General features: G+C 31.6%; 1 protein-coding gene across 16 annotated transcripts in view; it reads right to left on the bottom strand.

Annotated features, from left to right (window-relative positions):
* LOC145303601 (muscle calcium channel subunit alpha-1-like) overlaps positions 1-26242 on the bottom strand; it is a 1244232-nt gene that overhangs the window by 561806 nt on the left and 656184 nt on the right. For all 16 annotated transcript variants that reach the window (XM_080145164.1, XM_080145154.1, XM_080145170.1 and 13 more), the window contains exon 3: positions 12240-12345. In XM_080145164.1, the coding sequence (XP_080001290.1) occupies positions 12240-12345 (106 nt within the window). The remainder of the gene's footprint in view (positions 1-12239; positions 12346-26242) is intronic.

The following is a 26242-nucleotide window of genomic DNA, read 5'->3' as shown; positions in this document are numbered from 1 at the left end:
AAATAACCATAACATTTACTTAGGAGTTACACATGCCATTATTTGGATTAACATTATTTACACATTGTTACATAAAAAAATATGCTACAACTTTCTTTATATCATATCCAGTTTCGGCATCCCAAATTAACCAATATAATGACATGTATTATGCACTGTAATTCACTGTTCTATGCACCCGCGATAAAAAAGTGTACTTCTCTCTGCATGATACTGCCACACACACACCCAATTTTTTTTTTTATAGTCTTTGTTGGTGGGTATGTTGACAACATACATCAAGGTTGAATTTGGAGCAAATACTTGGATAGTTCACCCCCCCCCAGCTCCCTCATAAAATGGGATGTCTATCCCAAAAGACTTCTTACCATGATGAGCTTGGTCGTGTCTATTCCATATGACGTTCTTAACATAAGGAGGTTGGAAGGGGGGGGGGTTCAGTCCGAAACCTGTTCTTAAGATTAGGGCGTTGGGGATTGGCCACCAACAACAACCGTAGTTTAATTTTTTACGAGGAGGGGGTATGCTTCCTCCGGGCACTCCGGGTAACAAGTCCTGCTAGTATATAATAATACACATATCTATACTCCTTTAAATCTGTTTTTTTCTTTTCTTTTTTTTTTTTTGGTGCTAATGTACTTACTGATCCGCGCTTTTTTAAATTGTATTTCCAAGTTTAATTAAAGTTTTATGATAGTTTTTTTTATTCAATTGTAAGGTTAAAGTACAGAATAGGTACAAAACACTCTCCCCTCTCCATGTTAAGAATGGCTTTTTAAATAATAACGTTATTATTTCAGCACGGAGTAATAAGTGCATGAGTACCTTTTTTTTTGTGTATTGATATTCATACTAAAAATCTTTTTTCTACTTATTTAAAAAGAAAATATTATTTTAAACAATTACTTATTAGTTTTTTCAGTTTTCTTATGTGATGCTTATCTTTAGTTAACCATTGTTTAATTATATTCATGCAGATATTCTACATGATTTATAATTGCATAATATTTGCATAAAAAGGTTATAGTAAACACAAACCTCTTTCTATATGTATTTATGTATGCATATATATATTCGTTTAAAAAGTTTTGTCTAGCAAACTCCTCTGTCAGTTTTTAGTTTACAGACATGAAACTTAACATATAGAGTATTCAAACCCATGCAAAGCTTTATATTTGGGTTTTAGCTGGGGAAAATCGGTGCAAAAGTGTGAAAATTAAAGAAATAGAACTTGACAGGTGGAGGTCGAACAACAGCATTACAAATATGCATGTGTAACGTAATAGCTATTGGTTCATGCTTTATATTTTTAGCTTCACAGTAAACCTGTCTCCACATCTCAGGCATTAACGTCAAAGGAAAAAGTCAATCATAAGCTAAACGTTTTGGTTTCAATTCTCAGTGGCGGCACACAATCATTTTTTTTTTTTTTTTTAAAATCTTTTAACCATTACTATATATTCGGTCCAATATAATAAATACGAAATCTGCATTCATCAAAATATCATATTTAAGCTTATTTTATACTTGAGCACGAGGAAGAAATGAAATCAATAAGTTTATTTTAAACTAGCAAGCCGCCTGGCATTGCCTGGTCATAAAATACGCATAAATATTATATTTTGATTAATGCAGAATTTTTATTATAAATATAAATACCATAGGTATTAAACGTAACATTGAATTATTTTTAAAAATATAAAATAAAAAAGAACAATATTACGCAAGTATAAATCATGTAGAATATCTGCATGAATATAATTACACGTAATAGTTAACTAAAGATGATCATCCCATAAGAAAACCAAAAAATAGGAATTAATGAAGTATATTCTATATGCAAGGTTACCCATAGATCTGAAATTACTTGACCAAAGATGAAAATAACTCTGAAGAGATCAATAGCATTTTGACTACAAGATACATAAATAAAGCAATCTGTTTCATCAATCAATATGTCAGATATTTGTTCATTCTTGTTAGAAACAAAATGTTTCATTTCAATCGATTTCCTCAATTGTAATATTTAATACTACACAATATGCTTTTGCTTTTTTAGTATTAAAAAAGACCAGAGAAGCATGTACCTCTTAATTCAGACATATGCTTTTTTTACTAACACCCAAATCACTGCGTAAAAAAATCTAATAACATTTTTCCAACTAAATTCTATTTCAAGCGTTTTCATTGATATGTTTCAACATAGCTAACACGAGATACACAAAAGAAAATTTACTTTAATTTATTTAGGAACTTTTTCTTTGTGCTATGAAACTTTCTAATGTATTTCTTCTTTACTAAAACATGGTTTAAGTAAAAAAGAAATAATTGCTATTTAAAAGAAATTCGTTTTATTAAATACACAGAATTTAATTAAAAGAAAAACCCATTCTTCTGTTGAATTTTATGGAGTGATAATCGTTAATATGATATCATAGGACAACGATTTTTTTTTAATTTTCAGATAAGGAATAATAAAAAAATTAAAAAAATACCACTGCTGTCCTACTCATCTTCAATTAAAAAGATTTTTTGTTTACACATTTCTTACATTTGAACCGCTGCAAAAGGTTATTAAAAAAAAAAATTCATTATATGATTACATTCCTCATAATGCATTTCTGTTTCTTTCTAAAACAAACCTGAATGTACAAAGACTCCAGAGAAACACCAATTATAAAGCAACAACGAATGGAGGTTTACTTTTTAAGTCATAATGAATGTTTAAACTTTCCGTCTTCCAGTAAGATCAATTCAGCACGGTTAGTTTGATTGCTTGGCCAATTCATCTATTGTAATAGTAGTCTTCATAGTTTTCAAATTCAATTGGATGCATATGCACCACTAGCATCAGCAAAAATAAATCGAAAAAAAAAAAAAACCCTATGAATTAACAATTTCCATCCAGTTATAATAGCAACTTGTGTTCATCTAATTGTATATAATTGTTTGCAATATGTATTCTTTCAGCAAACTCAGCAATTTTGGGGAACTACTGTCATTGCTAATCAGCAAAGCATTACCAGTGTCAACCAAGGGAATAGTCTATCAGGCATGCCTATGTAGTGAGATGATGTATGGAAGTGAAATCTGCCCAGTGAGGCTTGATGATATGCGTTGCATGGAGAGAAATGATATGAGACAAATACACGAATATATAATGTAAGTCGTACAGACAGCCTTAGTTCTGATGACCTCAGAGAAAGATTAACTCTTGACAGTGTAGAGAGATGCGTGTAGACTTCAATGGTATGCCAATATTGAAAGAACGGATGAGAGTTTTGGGGAAAGTTGGTGTATATTAGTTTAAGTAGCAGGTTCAGTTCACAGGGGAAGGCCAAGGGAAACACAGGAGGCGGTAATAAGAATGAACTTCAGAGAAAGAGATAAAAGGTCTAACCAGAGATAAGTTGGTTTGGAAGTTAATTTCTTAAAACTGTCCAATACATGCTATCATGTAAAATGGACATTTGACTGATCATGATAATATGATTATTAGTAGGGCTAGGACAACCGCATATTCTTTTCATTGTTTTGACTCTCGAATGTGTATCCGTTGATATCTTTTTTTTATATGCTTTTATATAGAGTGATGTGGTTCTCAGTTGATTAACTGTGTCCGATATATACTCAAGAGTCAAAACAAAAAGAATATGCTGTTGTCATAGCCCTAATTATTACACAACCGCGCCTCCTTTCTAATAAGTTAATATGCTGCAAGACATACAAAATTAAACCAATTTTATTATGTATAGGCAAAATTAAAGAAACAAAGAAATAAAGGAAGACATCTATGTGGAAGAAAAATAAACATCAACACGGAAACATGTATGGAGATGTTTCACCTTATATTTATTAAGGCTTTCTCAGGAGGCAAAGATGGTTCAGACAAAATTAAATATTTATACAGAGATACATAAGGATAAAATAACGTTGAAATGGCAGAGCAGATAGGTGCATTGTGCAAGATTAAAAGGTCTTAGAAGTGTATTAACATATATCTTTCTCTTCTACGCATCTATGTAGAAAATGACTTGTTCATGTGAGAGTGTCATAATAGCATGTCATTTTCTTGTATGTCTGTTTATCCAACAGTGTTGAGCAAGATTGAATGTGAAATGGATGAAGATTTCATTGGCCAAATTAAAATGAAACAAGCAAAGAAATTGGACTGCTTACACTTGGTCAAGTGGTCAAATTCGATATTGTGAATACAGAAGTAAGGAAAAGTCAAATTTATTAAATTTGTACACATTTGAGAAAATACTTGTCACAAAAATGGTTTCCTGTATGTCACATAAATGTAAAGTGGTTGACCATAGTCAAGGGCGACTTGATGGCTCTCTTTTCATTGGCGTGGTGGATGCTACTCATTTCTCCGGATTACTACACTTAATTCCCACTTTTACTTTAGTTCTGATGATCCCAGAAAAAGATTAAAATTTGGACAATGTAGACAGATGTGAATATCTTCCATGGTATACGTTGAGGAAGAAGGTATTCAGTACTATTTCTAGGGTTTTTAATATGACTCTAACGAGGATTGAACCCTGGTCTCAATGTGATGTGTACCAGAAATAATAGCATGTACACGGCAGTATAAAAGAACTTAGTTGTGTCTTGTTTGCCTGAATTGAACTCGCATCCTTCAGATTGCAAAAACCAAAATTAAAATGTGATATGAGGAACATGGTTTCATTGAGGTGCCTGGAGGGGGGTATAAAAAGTTGTAAACACAGACGGGAATAGACAAGCCAAGTTGTCTTGTATTATATGTGGTTGCGTTCCCACTTTGGAGATGGTTCTGAATTTCGTCTGCCCTGTACAATAATCGCACTGAATGTATTTGAGGCATTTATTACTAGAAATCACGATCAGAAACATTGAGATGTCTCTTTAAAGATATTTCTCGTCATGATTCAGACACTGATTTTGCCATTGATCCAGAAACAGACAACAACAAAAATATTTGGCATTCAGCTTTTATTGATCAACCTTGGTAATTGGACGCCTAGTAAGCTTGCTAGCTGTTTTTAGCCAGCCGCAATGGAATCCGATACTGTTATTTATATGTACGCATGCACAGAAACATACATGTACTTGAAGAACACCCGTCTGAGGACGGGTAAAATTAATTCTTCCAACTTGAACAGTTTGCATCACTTATGTTCTTGTACAAAGATTAAAATCAAGATATAATGCTGCTACACTTTATGTCTAAAATCTTTATTCCAATGTTGATCAAAATCCATAGCATGATTTTGATTCATAAAAATGTCTAAAACGGCTTAAGCTAAAGGAGTTCTCTCCTAGAGGAACCGTCTAGACTCCCATGGGTTTAATCTATATAATTATAAAACTCCAATGACCTTGTAACGGGTGCTGTAACCCAACATCTGGTTTACAACTTCCGGTTGCGCATGCGTACATAAACAAATAATCAACGCGACAATAAAAGGTATTGTTTTACTGTGTACGTTTTCAGCATCCCAATTGTTTTGTTTTTTTTGCGTTTAAATTATCCAAATAAACAATTGTTAATACTTTCTGCATTTTTTTTTGCATCGTTCATTTCCGTATTATGTTTAAGTTATTTTAATGCAATTTTCTTACAAATAAATCTACTTTAACCCGTTAACAACCATAAGAGCATTTTACAACAGTGATTTACCCACGCCTTCATGTTTTAAAAATTTATTCTCCATCCTTTAATACACCTTTCTTAAAAAAACATTCATACATTTTCTTCTACACTACCAACATAAATAAATAAACCCCAAATGTTTTTTTAATTTGCGTTACAAATAAATAATCAACGCGACAATAAAAGTATTGTTTTACTGTGTACGTTTTCAGCATCCCAGTTTTTTTTTTTTTGTGTTTCAATTAAAAGATATATAAAAATTTTAATTTAACTTTAATATTATGGTATCTGTTCAGTGCACATTTACCTATAAGTAGGGCAAACCACTTATAATTTAATGGCTGGAACTTTTTTATTTAAAAATAAATAATTATAAACAGAACGACTCATAGAAATCTATCTATATTCTTTTTTCATTTTAATATATTTTCATAGAAATGTTTGTTATGTCACAAAAAAAACTATTTTCTTTACATCACAAGTGTCACACTCATCCATTAATTCCATAGTTAATATAACATACTGACCCAACGGGTAGTCTAGTATACAACTAAAACTCTGTAAATCTTGCTTGTTTATCTCTGTGCATATTGGATAGCATCATAAATTATGTCATCCATTAAAACAGAGTGATTGGGAATAACTATTCACAGCGAATAATGTCATAAAATTATATCCATCAAACCAGATGGAAAGATCTTTTATGACTTACAGTGTTTATTTCTGAAAATTAACTTCTTTGTCGAGTTTTAGGTCATTTTTCCTCTGGCTCTATTTTCCACAATTTATTTATTTAGGCTCAAATCGAAAGACAAAATCAAACATTTTTCATATAGAACTATAAAAAAACACAAGTCTGAACATAGGTAAAAATCAATTTGCCCAAACAGAACAATTTGTATCACTTATGTTGCTATGTTAAAATTAAAATCAAGAAGATATAATGATACGTCTAAAATCCTTATTCCAATTTTGATCAAAATCCATTACACGATATTGATCCAGAAAAAAAAAAATGTCTAAATTGAAGTTTATAGAATTTTGCGTAATTGATGTCTAATGACTATGAATCAGATATCAAATTTAATGCAAATCTGAATTATTTGAATTTTTAAATGAGAGATGATACTTGTATTATGCCCCCAAAACTATGCAAAGTATTCCAAATCTTGTGAGTATTTATTAATTTATGTCAAATTGATATTAAATTTTCCCTCAAGTCTAGATACTACACTTTGATCTTGGTCAAAAGACCAAGTTCTTTGTAACTGAACAATGAAAAATCAGTGTAATACTTTTCAATATTTTCTTAAAGAAAAAAAGAAAAAAAAGGGAATGGAGTGCAATAAGGTGCTAGACAGAATTTCATTAAGAGATGGTGAACATAAAATGACTGTGTGTGTGCGTGTCTGTGTGCGTGTGTGTGCGCGCGCGTCTGCAACGCATGTGCTTATTTTGAAAGATGGATGTAAGCGCCACAGATTGTAACATTGATTACCAATTTATCCCTGTAGTGTTTATTTATTTTTGCCTTTTATTCATGTTTTTGTATTTTATTTATGAATTTTTTTATTTGCTGTTATAGAAAACAAGTGAAAAAAAAAAAAATAGATTTGGCTAGAAGAGAACCTTAAAGGTAAATACCTATTTTCATTAAAGTACTTTTTTTTGAATTTTGTAAAAGTTATGAAAAAGATGGTGTAAGAAAAAGATTTCATGCTCTAAAACAAGGAATACGGCTATTATGATAGGAGCCAGGTTTATATTAGTGGGAGTGCAACCTGGGCGAGGATTTGGATATCAAGATGTTTGTTCACATTACATTTAAATTTCTGCATGTTGATAGAGTAAGCTGGAGATACATTCAAAAGGCATACGGTTCGATGAAAGAAACCATTAGAGTAGAAAATCTTCCAACATCTTGAGACTTCTATAGTAAAAGTGGGAGGGAATTTTTACTGCTAATTAGGTAGGTCGGAAATACTTTTGCAAGTTCATTGAAAGCATGTTGGAGTACATGTAAAGCAAGAACTGGTTTACAAAGTTGTAGTGATGCGACAGAACCTTGAGCTTAGCAGATAGTATGGAACTTAGACTAGAAATTCTTTCTTTGAACACTGGAGAGACCAGTGGTTGGTGCACCAGCCCACTTGTAGTGCAATACTCCACACATAGGTGAATGGTGGTTTTAGAGATATAGGATACTGGCAGATATTGTGTTTTGGCATTAAAAGAGGGATGAAATGCTACAAGGGGTATTCCATTCTATTTCTTATCCCGCCCGAATGGATCAGAGGAGATTGCAATGTGATGATGACTGAACTTATGCATTTATGACTTGAAAGTTTCATCTCTCTTGAAACTATTAATGGTGTGAGATTCTTAAGAAATCAATCCCGGTCATGGACGTACATTACAAGCAGAGATGTGTTATTGAATTACTGGCAAAAGTGCATCGAGAATGATAATAATGATAATGATCATCATGATGTAGAAAAATAAATTCTGGAGCACAAAAGCTGCTTGTTTTAATGGTACTTCTTGCGTCTTCGTAGCTCTTCAACTTTTTGGGTTAAAAAAAATACGAGGCTTTACTTTTTGGAACGACCCTCCTATAAAACATACAAGAACTAAAATGCAACAACACTCATTCTCACACAATCATTCCGTTTCATTTTTATCCAGATGTAGTTTTTTTTTTTTTTTAAGTAAATCTATATAAGGAGATGTGAAGGATTTTATGGCTGCTTCCATAAAATCTCATCCAATAGAGATAGATCTTTCAAGAAGTAAAGATTAAAATTATTTTTTTTTTTCTCTTAAAAATCTCCTCAGCATAAAATCATCTTAAATAAAATAAATAAATAAATAGCCCACCCACCGACACACAAACACTGCGTGGGTGGGGTGTAAGTGACTACAAAAGTTCATTTTTGACTCAGAATCTGTTTCCATGACAATCATTCAGCGCCTCTCTGCTGCAGATCCAAACAATTTGGGAAATTCATAGAGAACACGTCAAGCATCAATAATTAATGACTCAAGTTAATTATTCCCTCCATTATGCAATTCTTCAAATAATACACTTAAATTGGATAGAATGATAAAAAAAAAAATACAAAACATTAAAAAAAAAAATGTTTGTCAATTGAAAAATAAATAAAACATGTTTACAGGATATAAATAATCATTATTTTTTTTTTTTTTTATCTAAATAGTATTGCATATATTTTAATTTCAGTTGCTTTTTTTTTTTTTCTTTTTAGAGATTGCTTAGAAATACAAGGTAAGACAAATTGTACAGATAGAACGAGGCAAGGCGAGGGGGTTCAACTCGGGTGGAAATTTTGGAAGGAGGGCATATTTTAGTTTGCTACATCATAGAAATTCTATTCAAAGATCTTTCTTTCCCTTACATTATTCTTAATTAAGATTTGCTCAATCAACACAAAGCATCACCATGTTTCTAAAAAATAATAGCAATAATTCTACGTGTCGCACCAGCAAAATTTTGAGTAAAATTAATTGTAGTTTAAAACCAGCGTTTTCAAATCGGTGGACCAGGGATAAGGAATAAAAAGAGAAAGGTAACATGTTTTTATTTTATTTTTTTATAGGATATATTAGTGTAAATATACATTGGGTGATTTTACTGCATTTTATATTTGTAAACAAAATTTTTTTTTTTTTTAAACTCGTTTTGACTCAAACTGTAAATATGGATTTAGTTAGATTTTTGTTAATATGAGGTTTTCATGAGTGTCATATGAAAGAAAAATGTGGCCACAAAATTATATACTGAGCCAAAGATCATATGGAATGAGTTTGGTCGCTTTCCATCTCTACTAAATCTCTACTTTTTTTCCACCTTAGCACTCACTTTTATAACGACTTTTGTAGGTTTTCAGGTATGCTAAAAACGAATATCACATTCAAATTTGGAGCAGACAAGTAGTTTTCTAGATATTAAGACATTTTTTTCAATGTATTAATTATTAAATATCAGTAGCGTTCGCCATTCTTAACATGGGGAGGGGGACGTTTTGTAACATGCATGCACATTAGTGCTTGTTCAGTTGGAAAAAAAATATGGCCTCCAGCAAAAACATAATGGATTACATGGTATAATAATGGTCTTAATATCCAAAAAACTACTTGTCTGCCCCAAATTTAAATGTGATATTCGTTTTCAGCATACTCGAAAACCTATACAAGTCATTTTAAAAGTGAGTATTGAGGTGAAAAAAAAAAAGTTTCAAAAAATTCCATTTTTTTCTTAACCTGAAAAATTTTCAAACATTTATGTACAAGGGAGGAGGGAGACATTTTTCAACCACTGAATATCAAAGATTTGAAAAGAGCCTGTTTGTATACAAAGGTTTAACAAATTGAGTAAACTAAACGTTTCATAACTCTTCAAAAATAAAAATGAAACTGACAACCGTTAAATAATTTTTCTGCTTTCATTTAGGAAGCATATAAGATAAATAAATCATCAATTTCAATAAATAATCCATCAGATTAACATTTTTCTAATAACTGATCGTCTGGTGTTAATTCTAATCCTGGCAAAATTATGAATCAACGCTCCCTATGTAAGCAGAGACCAGAAAGATGAAAAATTATTATTCTGATCTCCAAGATTGTCCAATATAGGTGCTAATTAAATTTAAAAAAATGTTCATTACTTCTTTATTAAAAATCCTGTAATAAAAAAATGTCTTTCCCACAGAACTGCAAACTGTAAATGATGGTCTAAAATTATATCCGCTATGCTACAGGTTTTTGTGCAAAGACCCATGATGTAGCAGACAATGTACTTCGTAAAATTCAGTTATAAAGTTACACTCTTCTGGAGATTAAAGTTCAGTCCTCAAAAACAAAATTATGGATTACTTAGGGCTTTTATCCAGTCATGGTCAATGGAACAAGAGCATACTACCCCTATGGATTAAATTAAGGGTTACGTTCGAAATTCTGTGCAGATTCCAGAGTTCGACAAAATACACCTTAAGAAGGTTGGAGGTTACATCAAACGAAACGTTGTGAAAATACACTGAAGATGAATCCAAATAGTGTGAAAAATGTAAATGATAAGAATCTGGTTGTCTTAACATGTCGAATATAAATAATGTGTAAAGAACAAACGCAACCAAGCCAGCATGACCTCCACGAACCACAGTCACAGTTTCGTATGACAAAATGTACCAGTTTTTATTTAGTTTGAAACGTTAATGAAACAAATCATTTGCATACCGAACACAGCTTGATTTATCGCCCTGACAAACATTTACTGTCAAACGTTCCTACGTTCGCACTGGTACTAAAAAAGTATTTCGCCTGGGAATCACACAAAACACGTTCTTTTCAGTCATTACACATCTTAAACAAGTTTACTCTATCTTATAATTTTATGACACTTTAAATATGTTACCATTCGCATCTAATTTTACTAAGATCTTTAAAATCCTCAGCTAACAAAAATAAAGGAGTAATAAATATTGCTCTTATAAATTAGTAGCCATTATAGATGCAATGTTGAAAGAAAATTTAGAAACTAGAAATGGATGAACTTTCTATATTAATGAGGGGGGAAATTATTACTTCAAGATGAGAATTAAGTTTGATACCGTGTGTATGAACAGCATGGCGCAAGTTTTGTAAGCTTCTTCCCACTTTAAACATATTGTTCCCTTTAACTTTTTAATCAAAGTTGAGTTTACAACAGCTGGTACAATGTCACTGATTCTTTTAAATGTGAAGATACACGGACCGAGGGGATAAATAGTCGTAGAAAAACGAAGAGGAATAAAACGCCTACGTCTTAACCCTAAAAGAAAGCAAAATTCAAAGAACAATTTAGCTGGCGGGGGGGGGGGGATATAATGGAAGATCCTGAACCCAACCCCAAAGAATGAATTACTTAAGTCTATAAAAGACGACAGCGAGCGAGCGGTAATCAAGGGGAGAGAGTTAACTAATCTTGATACTCCGGCATTCAAGATAAAATGAGCCTTAACACATTCGAATGTATCTGATTAATTTATACTGATTATATTTTACTAGGAATATATCAGTTATATACAAGTGAATACTGGGTTCCCACTACTTCGATTCTTCTGAGAATGTAGAAAAAGATCAGTGCTTGGATTTGCGGCATATGTCTTGATGACAAAGTTAGTTTTGACTCCTTGCTAATCAGGCTGAAGGTGTTCATACTAGAGTCAATTGTATGTTGCAAACACTTGCGGTGGTATGGATGTTTAATGAAGCTCTGGATAGACAAATAGATGTACACACGTCACAGTTGAGGGTAACCGAGGAAAAATCAAGCCAAAGAAGACTTGAGTGACTCCATCAAATACGATCTCAAGTAATGATGCATTAAAGCCAATGTAAATTATAGAGTTTCATAGAGAATTTCACTTTGTGCCATCATGGTAAACATGCAACCAAAATCTGACATGGAAAAGACATGCTAATTGAGAAAAAAAAAAAATTATTTTAGCTCATGCTATTCGGATTAATAATTTTTTTTTTTTTAGATTTAAAGTAAAAGTAAAATCTATGAAAATATATAAAAAAAACTACTTACCAGTGCCATATTTATTTCGTTGGTGTCTGATTCTGGATATGGTGTGTATACAGCCAGTGCCACACAATTCGCAAAGATTGTCACAAGGATGAGAGCTTCAAATGCTGTGATTCTGAGTTAAGGGTTTTAACATTCAAATTGGTAACATATATAAGAATAAACGAATCATAAATACTGATAAAATTCCAAGCTGTTTTGCATTGTGGAATTATAGGGGAGAAAAACAACAGATTTTAGGATAATATAAAGCAAAAACAAAAAAACGATTTATAAGAATAAAAGATTAAAAAAAAACAAAATATATTTACTTTTTATTTTTTGTTATTAAAGTATCACCATTTATTAAAAAAAAAAAAAACACTTCGAAGATAAGGCTGCAGACAAGCAACATTTTGGGAGCATATTTACTTAATATTTCTTAAAAAAAAAATAAATGCACTGAATAAAAAATAAAATTCCATTCATAAAATTAAGAAAAATGAAAATTTCAAAGGTAAAATATTTTTTTATATTCTTCTTCAGTATTTTTTTTCATATTATGACACTTCTTTTTTAAGTATCTGTTCAATTTTTAACAGGAAGAGGGAGTTCAGTTTGCTACAGTTTATAAACTGATAACCTGCTTTATTTCCCCAAAAATGTCTCCACTGATATCTAAACAATTTTTCCGACATTTTTAATGCAGTGTGTTTCTTACACGTCTGACAAATTGTTTTTACAAAAGCCTTTCGTGTAAATTAAATTGCAAAAATAAAAACGGAAAATAACCAAATGAAGAGTTTATAATTGTTTTCTTTAAATTACTGCTACAAAAGAAACATCCATTAATATTTATCCACAAAATTATGCATTAAAATGAAAGCAAATAGTTACAAATCCTTAACATTCCTAATTCACCTATTAAAAGATAAGTTAGCTGCACCATACACTCTATAAAACAAGGCTTTGTTGTCTATATAAACTGAATTGAGTATTAAAGTATATAGGACTGCAGTGTAAATACTATAAAATATTATTTATTGATGAAAATCTATATATCTATAAAAATGAACGCGTCTGTACATTTCCCTACGCAATAACTCTGTTAATTTTAAGTCTACAGACTCGAAATTTCATATACAGGTTATGGAGATTTGGGAAAATCTTTGTAATCTGTTTTCAGCCAGAAATTTGGCTGTTAAGGGATCAAAGTTCAACGATTTGACCTTTAAACTTCTCCGCCAATTTTCGGTATAAGCAATTGAAATTTTAGATATAGATTCCTTGGACATAATTTAATAACTTGATTTTAGCCCAAAACAAATGTTAAGGGGTCATAATAGAGGTCATAGTTTAAAAAAAAAAAAAATTACCTGTGCGTGTGACATTTGAAATTTTACATAAAGAGTATTCAGAGATAGGGCAAGCTTTTTAATCGGTCTTGGTCGAAAATTTGAGCAATCAATATATAAATGTATGTATGTTTGCATGTCTGCCTAAAACTTTCGACAGAGGCGGCGGATTTTCACAAGATCAATATCGTTTTGAAGCTCGACCATTCAGACAAATACTGAAAAATTGGCTACAAACATTAATTTCCTCACCCTCAACTGGGCACTTTTCTACAGGGAGAGGTCGCTTTTTTCACCGATATTTTCAAAAGTCATCCTCTCTTTTCGATTGTCTAGCCTTAATTTAAACCTACATCACTTCCGGTTTGGCGCTGATCATAACAGCAAAGACGTCACGTTTTCCCGTTCTTTTCCTCCTTCGCGGTACGGGTTCGAGCCAGATTTCCTACTACCATCGTTTTTTTTTTTTTTTTTGCTCAACACACACCTCCAAACACCTGGACAACGCTAGGCACCCATGCTAGTATACAAATAAAATCACCTTCTATGATAAAAATCAACTTCTATGAAAGACAAAAACTTGGAAGGAATTCTGGCTTCAGTCTGTAACCGAAACTACGTCACAAGCAAAGACAAAAGAAAAACAAATTTAGGAGCTTAACGGGTAAACTCTGTACAAAAATATAAAAACATGAGTATATTTGTGTCTTCCCTATAGAAATAAAGGTTAGAAAATCTACATAAAATCTAAAAGTATTATATTCACTGAGGAAGAAAAGGGAATTTTGAAATGCACAGCAAAGAGATCTACCGGGGTATAAGTAATGAAATTTAAATCTTATGTATAAATTGTTTTAGGGAAGATAATGGAAGAGGTCCCAAATCGTTACGTTACCCTCTATGTGCCAAATATCTATGTGATCCCATTTTTAAGTGATCCATGGTCACTGAACTCCATTAAAACTTCAGATATGATTTTTTTATTTGACTTAACAAACAGCTAATTGTTTGGTTGGGAAAGTACCAGACCGAAAACAACGAATGTGTGGTTTGGATTCTACCCAACCTGATTTTTTTAAAACTAAAATTATGAAATTAAATAATGTATTTTTTTTAATATAATGAAAGGTACGAGTAAAATTTTGATATGTTTAGCATGTAATGCCTCAGTCTGTTTGCCTATCTTTTTCATTATGGCTCTATATACTTCGATCTGTTTCTCTCTCTCATATATATATATATATATATATATAACTAGCAAGCCGCTTGGCATAGTCTGGTCGTAAAATATGCTTAAATATTTTAATTTATGCAGATTTCGTATTCATTATTATATTATATATATATTTTTGCTCTGACGTTGATATTAAATGCCTTTTCTATTCAAAAATTATCAGAACAACCTTTTAATATACCCAGTCATGGATATGTGAGCAAGTACATGAAGGTAAAGTTATTTGCATATTCCTTTAGAAAACGAATGTTAATTAATTACTTATTCATTTTCATGGTTTCTTCTTATTAGATAATTGGTTTCATTTCACTATTACGTTGAATTCTATTTAAGCATAGTTTCTGCATAATTGCATAGAATTTTAGATGACAAGGTCACTTATATAAATATATATATATAGATTTTTTTCTGTGTGCAAAATTTTACACAATTATGTACACTGAGCCAAAGTCCAAATGGCAGTTGATGGAATGGCACCACTCACGTTCCCCAGAAAGGAAGCTGTTCAAGATGCAGATATCTGCAGGCAAAGTAATGTGCACCATCTTCTGGGACAGGAAGGGCCTCATCCTTCTGGATTTCTTGGAGCCAGGGTTGACTGTCAACTCTGACTGTTACATTGAAATGTTGACACCATTGAAGGCCTGGATTTCCAGTGTAAAGTCAGAGAAAAGAGAAACATTCTGTTTGCAACACAAGTTTTAAGATCACTGAATGTGTGACAAAGTTCAGCTAGATAGTGCTGTTTCACCCACCATATAGTTGCGAATTACCAATATCAGACTTCTATGTGTTCGAACCTCTGAAGGATGTATTATGTGAACAGCATCTCCCCGATAATGTCATAATCACAGTTGTGAACAAACGGATTTTTATGACTAAGGCATCAAGGCTCTCGTTCATCACTGGCAAAAGTGCATGGAGAATGGTGGTAACCATGTAGGAAAATAAATTCTGGGGCATAAATGGTTGCTCGTTTTAATGGTACTACTCCAGTCTCTGTAGTTCTTCAAATATTGTCTGTAGAAATCTTTTATGCAAATCAAAAGACCTTGTCCGTAATAGAGGTACTCACCTAACACAAGTAGTTTCTTTAATTCTCGATTTTTGAGTGATTATCAGGAGTTTTCGTACAATGCTTTTGGCAGTCACGTTTGTTTTCATTCTAACCTGAATGAAGTGGACACAGTTTGATTTGATCAAAAAAACGTTTCAAAATAAGTTAAAACACACAGTGCTTCTTTATTAAGAGTTAAAGATTATAAAACTAAAAAAAAAACATTAAGACCCTTTATGCCTTGCAGTCATATCCCAAAATTTATAATGATCAGTTAATTTATATTAGGAGTGAATTTCTACATACAAATGCATAAGCATTCTCATATCGTGTCTGTCTGTCTCTTTCTCTCTCTCTCTCTATATATATATATATAGAGAGAGAGAGAGAGAAACAGACAGACATTTATATACATTGGGATTTGAAAAAAGATGGGGTAATAGAATAAAAAAATAATTGGAACTTCTCTCCCAATTTTCAGATTTTGTAATCATGCCCGTATTCCTTTATTTTCTTTAAAAATAGGTTAGTGTTTTTTTTTCTTCTAAGTTAAGAGCGAAATAAATTCAGTAATTGACATAATTACATGAATGATTTTGCGCTGTGCATATCAACTTACTTGAAGGAATAAACAGTAAGATTGTCAACATCTTGAAATTTGGAATATAGCCTTTTGCTATTTATTTGAGATATATATATATATATATATATATATATATATATATATATGTATATATATATAATACTCAAGGCCATCTACATTAAAACTCAACAAGCTACAATTAATAATATTGCCTATGAAACTAGTATTAATATTTTTTAAATACTTAGGATTTAAATTAACGCCTTTCATCAAAAACATTCTCCAGGGTTTGACTTAATGTATCCGTTTCATAATACCTTTCGAAATTATTTTTTTTTTTTACCCAGCATTTTTATACATTTGCTTTTTAACTTGATGATGATTCGACTAAGAATCAAAAATGTCCATGATACATATGGCACTCATTAATTCTTTGGATTTCAACACCAAAAATATATAAGAAAAATTGAAAGAAAGAAAAAGTATAATTTAGGAGTTTTGTTATTTTTAACACCGTTTACTTATAAAAGTGTAAGATGTTGATGCTCTCAAGGAAACCTTTCTATGTGAACTTGCCGATGAGGCGATTTGGAATACACATACGAAAAAAATAAGAGCATGATAATTCTAAGTAATCTCTTAAATAATTGTACACTGGATCTTTGTTAGCCGAATTCTAGGAACACTACTAATGATTAAATGATGTTGTAAAGCATTTTATTTGTACACTTCTGTTCATTGTGTGTGTGTGTGTGTGTGTGTGTGTGTGTGTGTGTGTGTGTGTGTGTGTGTGTGTGTGTGAGAACAGTAGTATAATTCCAAATTTTTATAGGAATATGGTCTCGTCATCATTTCGTCTTGAAAATACTTAACCTCTTCATATCTTTTCATCCTTAACATTTAATTTATCCTTTTATTTTTTCAATTTTTTCCTCCCCATTCTAAAAACCTTTTGCATATATGACTAGTTTTCATATATTTCTATTTCAATTAATGCAAGTACCAGCAAATTCACAGCTTTGCTATAATATTCATTTGCTAATATCTTTCCTCTGATGAGAAGACGCATCTCTTTGAAACTCTGAGAATTAAGGAAATTTCATTATATCTTATTTGAGTATTCTGTCGAATAATAAATTCATGTAAAATATATTTTACAGCCTTGAATTTGTGTTCTTTGTTCCATCTACCTCCCCTCTTTCTCTTATATATATATATATATATATATATATATATATATAGTAAGTTATATGCATAAGCCTGAAGAGTCCTAGAGTGGATGAAACGCGGAATATTCAGTGTAGCTTAATCGCCATATATATTTTATAACTTACTAACTAGCTCTAGCTACGTATTGAGCACTTTTGAAGTAAATACTTAAAGTTTACGCATAAATTTATACTTTTGTATATTAATTTTATGTGAATAAATGAAGTAGTTATATATATATATATGTGTGTGTGTGTGTGTGTGTGTGTGTGTGTGTGTGTGTGTGTGTGTGTGTATATATATATATATATATATATATATATATACACACACAAGTTTCACGGAAATGATTTGAAGGGTGTATATACCTCACGATAAATATATATCAAATTTGTAGACAGAATATGACAATAATTTGTAAACTAAATTTCAAAGTATACTTTTTTTTTGTTATTCCTGATGGTCGGAGTAAGAAGCCTTTTTCCTCACGGATCAATACTGAAACTTAGGAAAGAGTCCATAAGCGTCTCCAGTCTTCTGCTGTTTTTTTTTTTTTTTATACCTTCGATGGGATTGTAACAAAACAAAATAAGAAAAGATTTTAATGGCTGACAAATGAGATTTTGCTTCAGAGAAGAAAAAGGAAAACAAATGAAAGATATCTGACATTTATAATATTTGTGTCTAGTTTAACGGTAAAACAGAGACATATGAACAGCAAACTACTGAATTAGAAAATACTGAATTAGAAAATAAAACTTTAACAAAACTGCAAAATATTGAGTTACTAGAAGGAAGACCCAACGTTGCTCGGGATTTAATGAAAAACACTTATGTTCTTTTTCACTAGGCTTCTATTGCCTTCCCTAGAAATTTTTACGTATGAACATACATTTAGTTATGTAAATTCTCTATTTTATTTCTATAAGGGACATACATATACATGCTAAATATATCTTTGAAATATATATATATATGGCAACACACGAAGAAAAATGGCACATTCCCTCCAAAAAACGAACAAAGGAGGTGGTAAATTACAAGTCAAGGAAAACTTTGCCTAATAAATGCATGATCATTGGCTGCGATAAATGGGTACAGGAATAATAAAGAATCTGATTGGCTAACAAGCAAACTCAGCACCACGTTAATATATAAAAGCATGCAGTAACATCAATTTCATGCAATAGCCTGACGAATCCTTATGAGAATGAAGCACGGAAAATTCTGCGGAGCTTAATTGTCATATCCTTTCAAAACTACCTAGCTCTACTCATGTATTGAGTACTATTAAAGTAACTATTGAAAATACATGCATAACACATGCACAATATATATATATATATATATATATATATATATATATATATATATATATATATATATATATAGAGAGAGAGAGAGAGAGAGAGAGAGAGAGAAATAAAAAGGAACAAACAAAGAAAGTTATGTGTTCATCAACGTTTCGTCTTTATTGCGAGACTTCCTCTGGATGAATGAAGTTAAGAAAACAAAACACCAGTACAAATATTTGAAAATATACGTTTTGTTTTCTTAATTTCATTCATCCAGAGAAAGTCTCACATTAAAGATGAAACGTTGGCGAACACATAACTTGGTTTGTTCCTTGTTTCATCGGAATACTATTTCCATTATTCTCATATATATATAACTGAATACATATATCTTTATAAAATGTTAGGTCTGTGGATATATATTTTATATTTTATGCATAGGAATCACTACTTAAATCAATAATTCTATCCTTAATTTTTGAAATAGGGCAGTTTGGCGTAATGGTGAGTATTCCACAAATTTCAGTTACTATGGAGTATCTTGAAGAGTTTTATTTCACATAATACAGGCACAACCTCTCATTTGAAAAAAAATAATCATTGGACAGCAATTAAGCAGTCTTAAATTTGAGACATTTTCTCAAATCAAAATCATGTTATTAATTTTAATCAAAATTGGAATAAGGTTTCTAAACATAAGCTTTAGTATCATTATATCTTAACTTTAATCTTCACCGGGAAACATAAAAATAATGTTAAACTGTATTCAGTTTGGGAAATTAATTTTACCTTCCTGAAATGAGTATTCTTTGAGTATAATATTCTGCATGCGAGTGTACTGGATATTAACTTCCGTTTCATTTATCCTGGAGTAGAACTAATTGCTGACGAATTATCTCCCAAGAATTGAAGTTGATTTATAGTTTTACTTATTTTTTTCCTTTTTCCTTTTCTTACTCTTCTCTTACTTATTCCATACTTAATATATTTCTTGAAGTACGTGTTCCTTATAATATAGTCCAAATGGTTAAAAATTGGAAGTTCAAAAAGATCCATTTCGGCCCTCAGAGCATATATAGTGGTGACTAAAAAACAGAACACGTCAATAATCATGACTTGTTTTTTTAATTCTTTTTTTAACATTATTTTTAAATTATTTTACTTGTAGGCGAACGTCTATATTTTTTTTTACTAAGTGTCTGACATATCTATGACATTCAAGAAAAGTTAAGAAACCCAGAAGAGATGGGTACTTCAGCAAGTATTTATATAAGCATTGAAAATTGTCCCAATTGCCACACAGTTGAGTAATGGGATGTAAATCTGTATAAAGTAATTAAAACTTTAGAATATTATATTTCTTTCCTATGATATTTAATAAAAGTGGTTCCGTGTAGAAGAAATTCTGATCAAAACTTGTATTGATCGGTGTTCACAAAATCAAATCGGTTAAATAAGATACCAATGATTAAATAACATCTTGTTAATAGTAGTTTTCTGTCCCAATAATCAATAGATCAATAACCAATCAATAGATCAACAAACGGCTTATAAAGACGAGATTTTCTACAAGGAAATAATGCAAAAGTATTTCAGTTACAAATAAAAAATATTTGAAACCCAAAGGAAAGCTATGACTTTATTGGATATTCGCAAACTAAATACAAATATTTGTCTTTATATAGGAGTACACTTTAATTAGATATTACCATGAAAAAAAAAGCTATATATATACATATATATATATATATATATATATATATATATATATATATATATATATATATATGGAAATTGCACAGCGAACTCTTTCATATGTAATATATTGTTGGCATTCTATGGATGTTAAGCATAAATAGAGACGCCCTGATATTATTGTAAAAATATGCTTAAATATATTTTAATTTATGCAGATTTCGTATATATTTTTACAGAGTCAATTTTCTATCGATTCTTATCTATATAATTATTAAACTCAAATGACCTTGTAACGGGTGGTTTTTACGACTTCCTGTTGCACATGCGTACATAAACAAACCCATAACAGCGTAAGGAAATAAACACAAATCGCTGGACCGGTTTTGTTTGAACAAACGGATGTCCCTAGAAAAGCGAATATCTTACATGTATAAAACTTCAAGATATGGGAAGCAAACGCAAAACGTGATTACAAATAATACGTATAATCATCGACCGCGACAATAAAACGTATTGTTTTACTGTGTACGTTTTCAGTGTCCCAAATTTTTTTTTCGCATTTAAATTATCCAAATAAACAATTGTTAATACTTTCTGCTTTTTTTTTTTTTACTTCGTTCATTTCCATATTACGTTTAAGTTATTTTAACGCAATTTTCTTACAAATAAATCTACTTTAACTCGTTGACAACCATAAGAACATTTTACAAAGGCGATTTATCCACCGCCTTCATTTTTTTAAATTTATTCTCCATTTTTTAATACACATTTCTTAAAAACATTCATACATTTTCTTCTACACTACCAACATAAATAAATAACCCCAAAAATGTATTATTAAATTGCATTACAAATAAATAATCAACGCAACAATAAAATGTATTTTCAGCGTCCCAATTGCTTTTTTTTCTTTTTTTTTGCGTTTAAATTAAAAGATCTATCAAAATTTGAATTTAACTTTAAGTATTATGGTATATGTTCAGTGCACATTTACCTATAAGTATGGTGAACCACTTATAATTCAATGGCTGTAAGATTTTTGTTTTTTTTTAATAAATAATTATAAACAGAACGACTCAGAAATCTATATTCGTTTTTCATTTTTAATATACTTTCATAGAAATGTTTCTGTTATGTCACAAAAAACTATTTTCTTTACGTCACAAGTGTCACGCTCATACATTAATTCCATAGATAATATAACATACAGACCCAACGGGTCACGGGTAGTCTAGTATATATATATATATATATGTATATATATATATATAAAGTTGTGATTTTAAAAATAACAAGTGAAGCATGCATGTTCCTCGTGAGTGCACAGTGAAAGAGGCATAAAAAAATGGCTAAGTTCAGCATTTGCCCCCTCCACCATTTAGCTCTAAAAGTTCCTAGGGAACATCAAATCCTGGTGAAAATGAACAAACGGTGCAGTTTTATGCCTTAAAACATGTAAATTTGAGTTCTGTGCCATGCAAAAAAAGAAATGACTAAGTCCATCATTTGCCCCCCTCCCCATCTAGCCTTAAAAGTCCCCAAGACCTTATATTTAAATTTGAGTTCAGCACCATGCAAAACTGCTAAATAGACTTACACAGAAAATTTTGGACAAATATGGTAAAATAGTCCCACAAATGGTGTGTTTTTATTAGCCCTAAAAGAGCCCCTGGCGCACACCCAAGAGTTATGAAGTATAGACAAAAAAAATTATATAGAAATCAGTTACAACTTTTCAGAAAGTTTGATAAAAATCCAAGGCATTATTTTTTTTTGATAAGCACAAAAGTGCCAATTTTAACCATTTTAACCCGAAAGGCACCATGGGGGGAAGGGGAGGGGCAACGAGAGTTTTCCCGGAAAATCCATTCTGTTACTTTTTTTTTACTCATATCATGTTTAATGTTTGTGCAAAATTTTAAAAAATTTGAAGGCATAATTATTGAGAAAAGTGCGGACGGACGAAGGTGAATTTACAGGTCTACCCTCCTTTTGTCGGGGGACCAAAAAAAATATATTCATATGAATTGGATGCACCGGCTTGAATCGAAATTGAAACCAAAACTCATGAAAAAAACATAATTTGTTTCTTCAGCTATAATCGAAACCGAAACAAAAATTCTTGGTAAAATTATTACAAGAAATGGAAGGTCAACAATTAAACAACAATCATTCGGGAGAAAAAGATGTGTGACACACATAATTACACACACGCTATCGTATTAATATATATATTATAATGGAGACTGTGCTGTCATTGAAACTATATAGGTAAAAATTTTAGGGTTTATTTTTAACTTCTTATTTAAAATGATATTTTTTAAATGTCTAATCAGTATATTGTTTAAACCGTCCACGTATCTTCTTCATGTTATTACTTAATTCAATTTATATACATAACAAATCATGGTTCATAGAATGAATGGTTCAATGATGCTCGTCTGCTAAACTTTCACTAAAAACACTCGCCTAGCTACCACTAATAACAATTCCCTCACTCTTTATCTGTGCCTAAATCTGAATGCAAATTCCATAAACAAAGTTTCTTTCCTCGAACTGCTCACCTGTGGATCTCTGCTCTGCTGGTTTGCTTTCCAGCTGACTACAATATGGTTGTTCAATGTAAACAAGTTCTTATTGAGTTGGCCCCTAAATAGTAAATTATGCCCAATTTCCACCACTAACAATTACTACACTGTTGTTCAGATGACCACTGTACACTCATTATCCTCAAGTGGCCTTCGGAACTTTATATGTAGTGATTCCTACATTAAAAAAAAAAAGAGAGTATTTTGACTTTACCTTTAGTGCAAGAAATGAACTCAACGTTCCCATGTATTTATTTAAATAAAAATCAGAATAATTGCCTGAATAAATCTGGAAAGGAAAGCAATTGAAATAACTGCCATTTTATTATTTAGTTAAAATTAAGTACATGTAGAATTAGTTGCAAAATATTGTCCAATCTTACACACTATCTTGTTTTACGTACATTAATTACTGATTTAGTTTTTTTTTTTTTTTTTTTTTTTTTTTTTTACTCACTGGAGGGGGAGGGTCATCACTTATAAAGGTCGAAGGTCACTCTAGGATAAAAGTTAAGTGTTAGATGATGGAACAACATGATCAGGGTGGGGTTAGATAGAACACTGAACTTCTTCACATTAGATTTGAAATTAGCCATGCTATAGTCAGCCGGAAAGTATTGGTATTGTATTTCACAGACAGTTCTAGGAAAGAAACTGCTTATGGAATTTTTGTCTAGTTTCCGGCACAGATAGAGAGTGAGGGAAGTTGTTGACGGTTGTTGTAGCTAAACGAACGTTTGTTTTACAAGAGGAACAATAGATTGGAGCTCAGTCGATCACTTACCATAAAAGTAACAATAAAGCAGAGATAGACTCACAAGGAAAAGTTACTCTTAGGAGCTCCATCCTAGATGTGACAGCAGTACTCCATCTTAAAACATATTTGACTCTTGTATAGGTAGAGAATTGTGCCGAGAGTGAGATACTTTTTGGGGTGGTAGGACAACTATTTTTCCAGTAATTCTCGCAGTGGATCTGATGCAGATCTTCCATGTCAGGTAAAGGAGTAAAGATCAGACCCAGAAGTTTGCGCAGGGTGCTTCCTCAAAATGAGAGCTGCTCATTTCAACTGGGGCCAGACAGCAGCTTGCCACTTTTTACCCTATCATACCACACGCGTCAGGTCGAAGGATAGAGAATCGACAAGATCCTGGTATTTGTCGGCCTCTGAAATGTTGCCACAGATTGTAGTATCATCTGCATAGATGTCAAGGAATGATCATCGAATAAGATTTGGGAGATCGTTGATGAAGATCAGAAAGAGTTGGAGCAAGGATGGATTCCTGAGGCACGCCAGTGTTAATACTGTGAGTTTTGGATTTCTGCCCATTAACAACTACTTTAACAAACCTATCAGAGAGAAAAAATTTTATGGTTGAGAGGACATTTCCAGCTATGCTGTAGCTGGAAATGTTGTGAAGTAGACCTTTATGCCAAACCCTATCTAATGCCTTAGATATGTTAAGAGCTATTGTTTTAGAAATGAAGGCATTATCAATAGATTCACTGATCCAGTGTGATATTACCGTTAGTAAATCAATTGTTAATCTCACAGAATGAAAACCATATTGCTTATTGCTGAGATGGTTGGCAATTTTTCTATTCATCATAGACTCAAGCAACTTACTCATGACACATAGGGAGGTGATTGGTTTGTACTGAGATGCAGAAGACTGATCCCCAGTATTTATAAATACTGGGCAAACTGTTTTCAACATTGTTCAGAAGCATCTCTCCTTAAGGCAAGGTTTAAATTACTTTATTAACATAGGAGCTAGTTCCGGTTGCAATTTTGTTTTAGAAGTATGATTAGAACGTTGTTGGAACCAGTATCTTTGCAGGAATCAAGGTTCTTGATAAGTCTGAAAACATCTCAGACAGCTATATAGATGTTGCTTGGAGTATTTTCAGTCTCAAGAATAAAGGTAGGGGGTAGGCGACCCTTATTTCAAGGTGGAGTTTGATGCAAAGTTCTTAGCAAAGAGTTTGGCTTTGTCGGATGTTGATGCAATCACCTCACGTCAGTGGATGATAGTTGAGATGGAAGATATGCATTTGTTCAGAACCCTGTTTGTGATGCACCAAAACTCATTGAAACTTAGCCTCTAACACTTAGGGCAAAAGACTCGAGTTTCCTATAACCTTTTTGTTGTGGTTGCTAAAAGTCCTATGGGCGTCTTTAATTTCTGAAAATCTGTTTTGTTTAAAACAATTAAATAGTGATTTCTATGTGCATTTGTGCAGGGGTGAACCACAGTTGGCTATTTGGTTTGAGGGTATATAGCTGTCTATGCCGACAGTTAGGCAATCTGTTAAGTTGGATGCTATAGAAGACTCATCCTTTTCTTATTTAACATGAAGCATAGGTATATTTCTGATATGAACGCATGGAAACTGTCCCAATCAGCCATCAAATCGTGATACATGGCGATGGAGTCCAGCTACACATTATTTTTAATATTTACACACACAAAAAAAAAACACTAAATTTTAATTTCTTTCACATATATATTAGTAGTGGTGTTGCAACATTTTTTTTTTTTTTTTTTTTTAAATAAAATTTCATTTCAAATGTTATTTTTTAAAAATAATATTACTTTTAATAAGTAACATTATTTTAAAATATACGCACAAAAAAAAAAAAAAAAAAAAAAAAAAAATACTGGTTACTAAGAATACTAGTGGGTTATTTCCCTTCGGCCAGAGAGACCTAGACAACTGGATGATAGAAAGTGAAGTTTACTATGCTGGGACAGGATTCCGCGTGGTTGAATATAAAGAAACTCAGTCTTAGATTTGTATCCTACTTCTTTGTTACACAAGTAATCGTGTACACCTACACACCGCATTGACACATTATATACACTCTTGACAATGAATCAAGATTATACATACACGAAAAAACATGCATTGGTAACTGTATATACACCCCTATGACAACACATGGCATGTATATATGTATACATGCATAATTATTCTTGTATACATACAGCATGTAACATGAATCG

Source organism: Euprymna scolopes, chromosome 19 (genome assembly GCF_053919585.1).
Source record: "Euprymna scolopes isolate OS-2025 chromosome 19, ASM5391958v1, whole genome shotgun sequence".
In the NCBI taxonomy this organism is placed as follows: Eukaryota; Metazoa; Mollusca; class Cephalopoda; order Sepiida; family Sepiolidae; genus Euprymna; species Euprymna scolopes.
The sequence above is the reverse complement of the archived record's forward strand: the minus strand, read 5'-3'. Positions and strand labels throughout refer to the sequence as shown.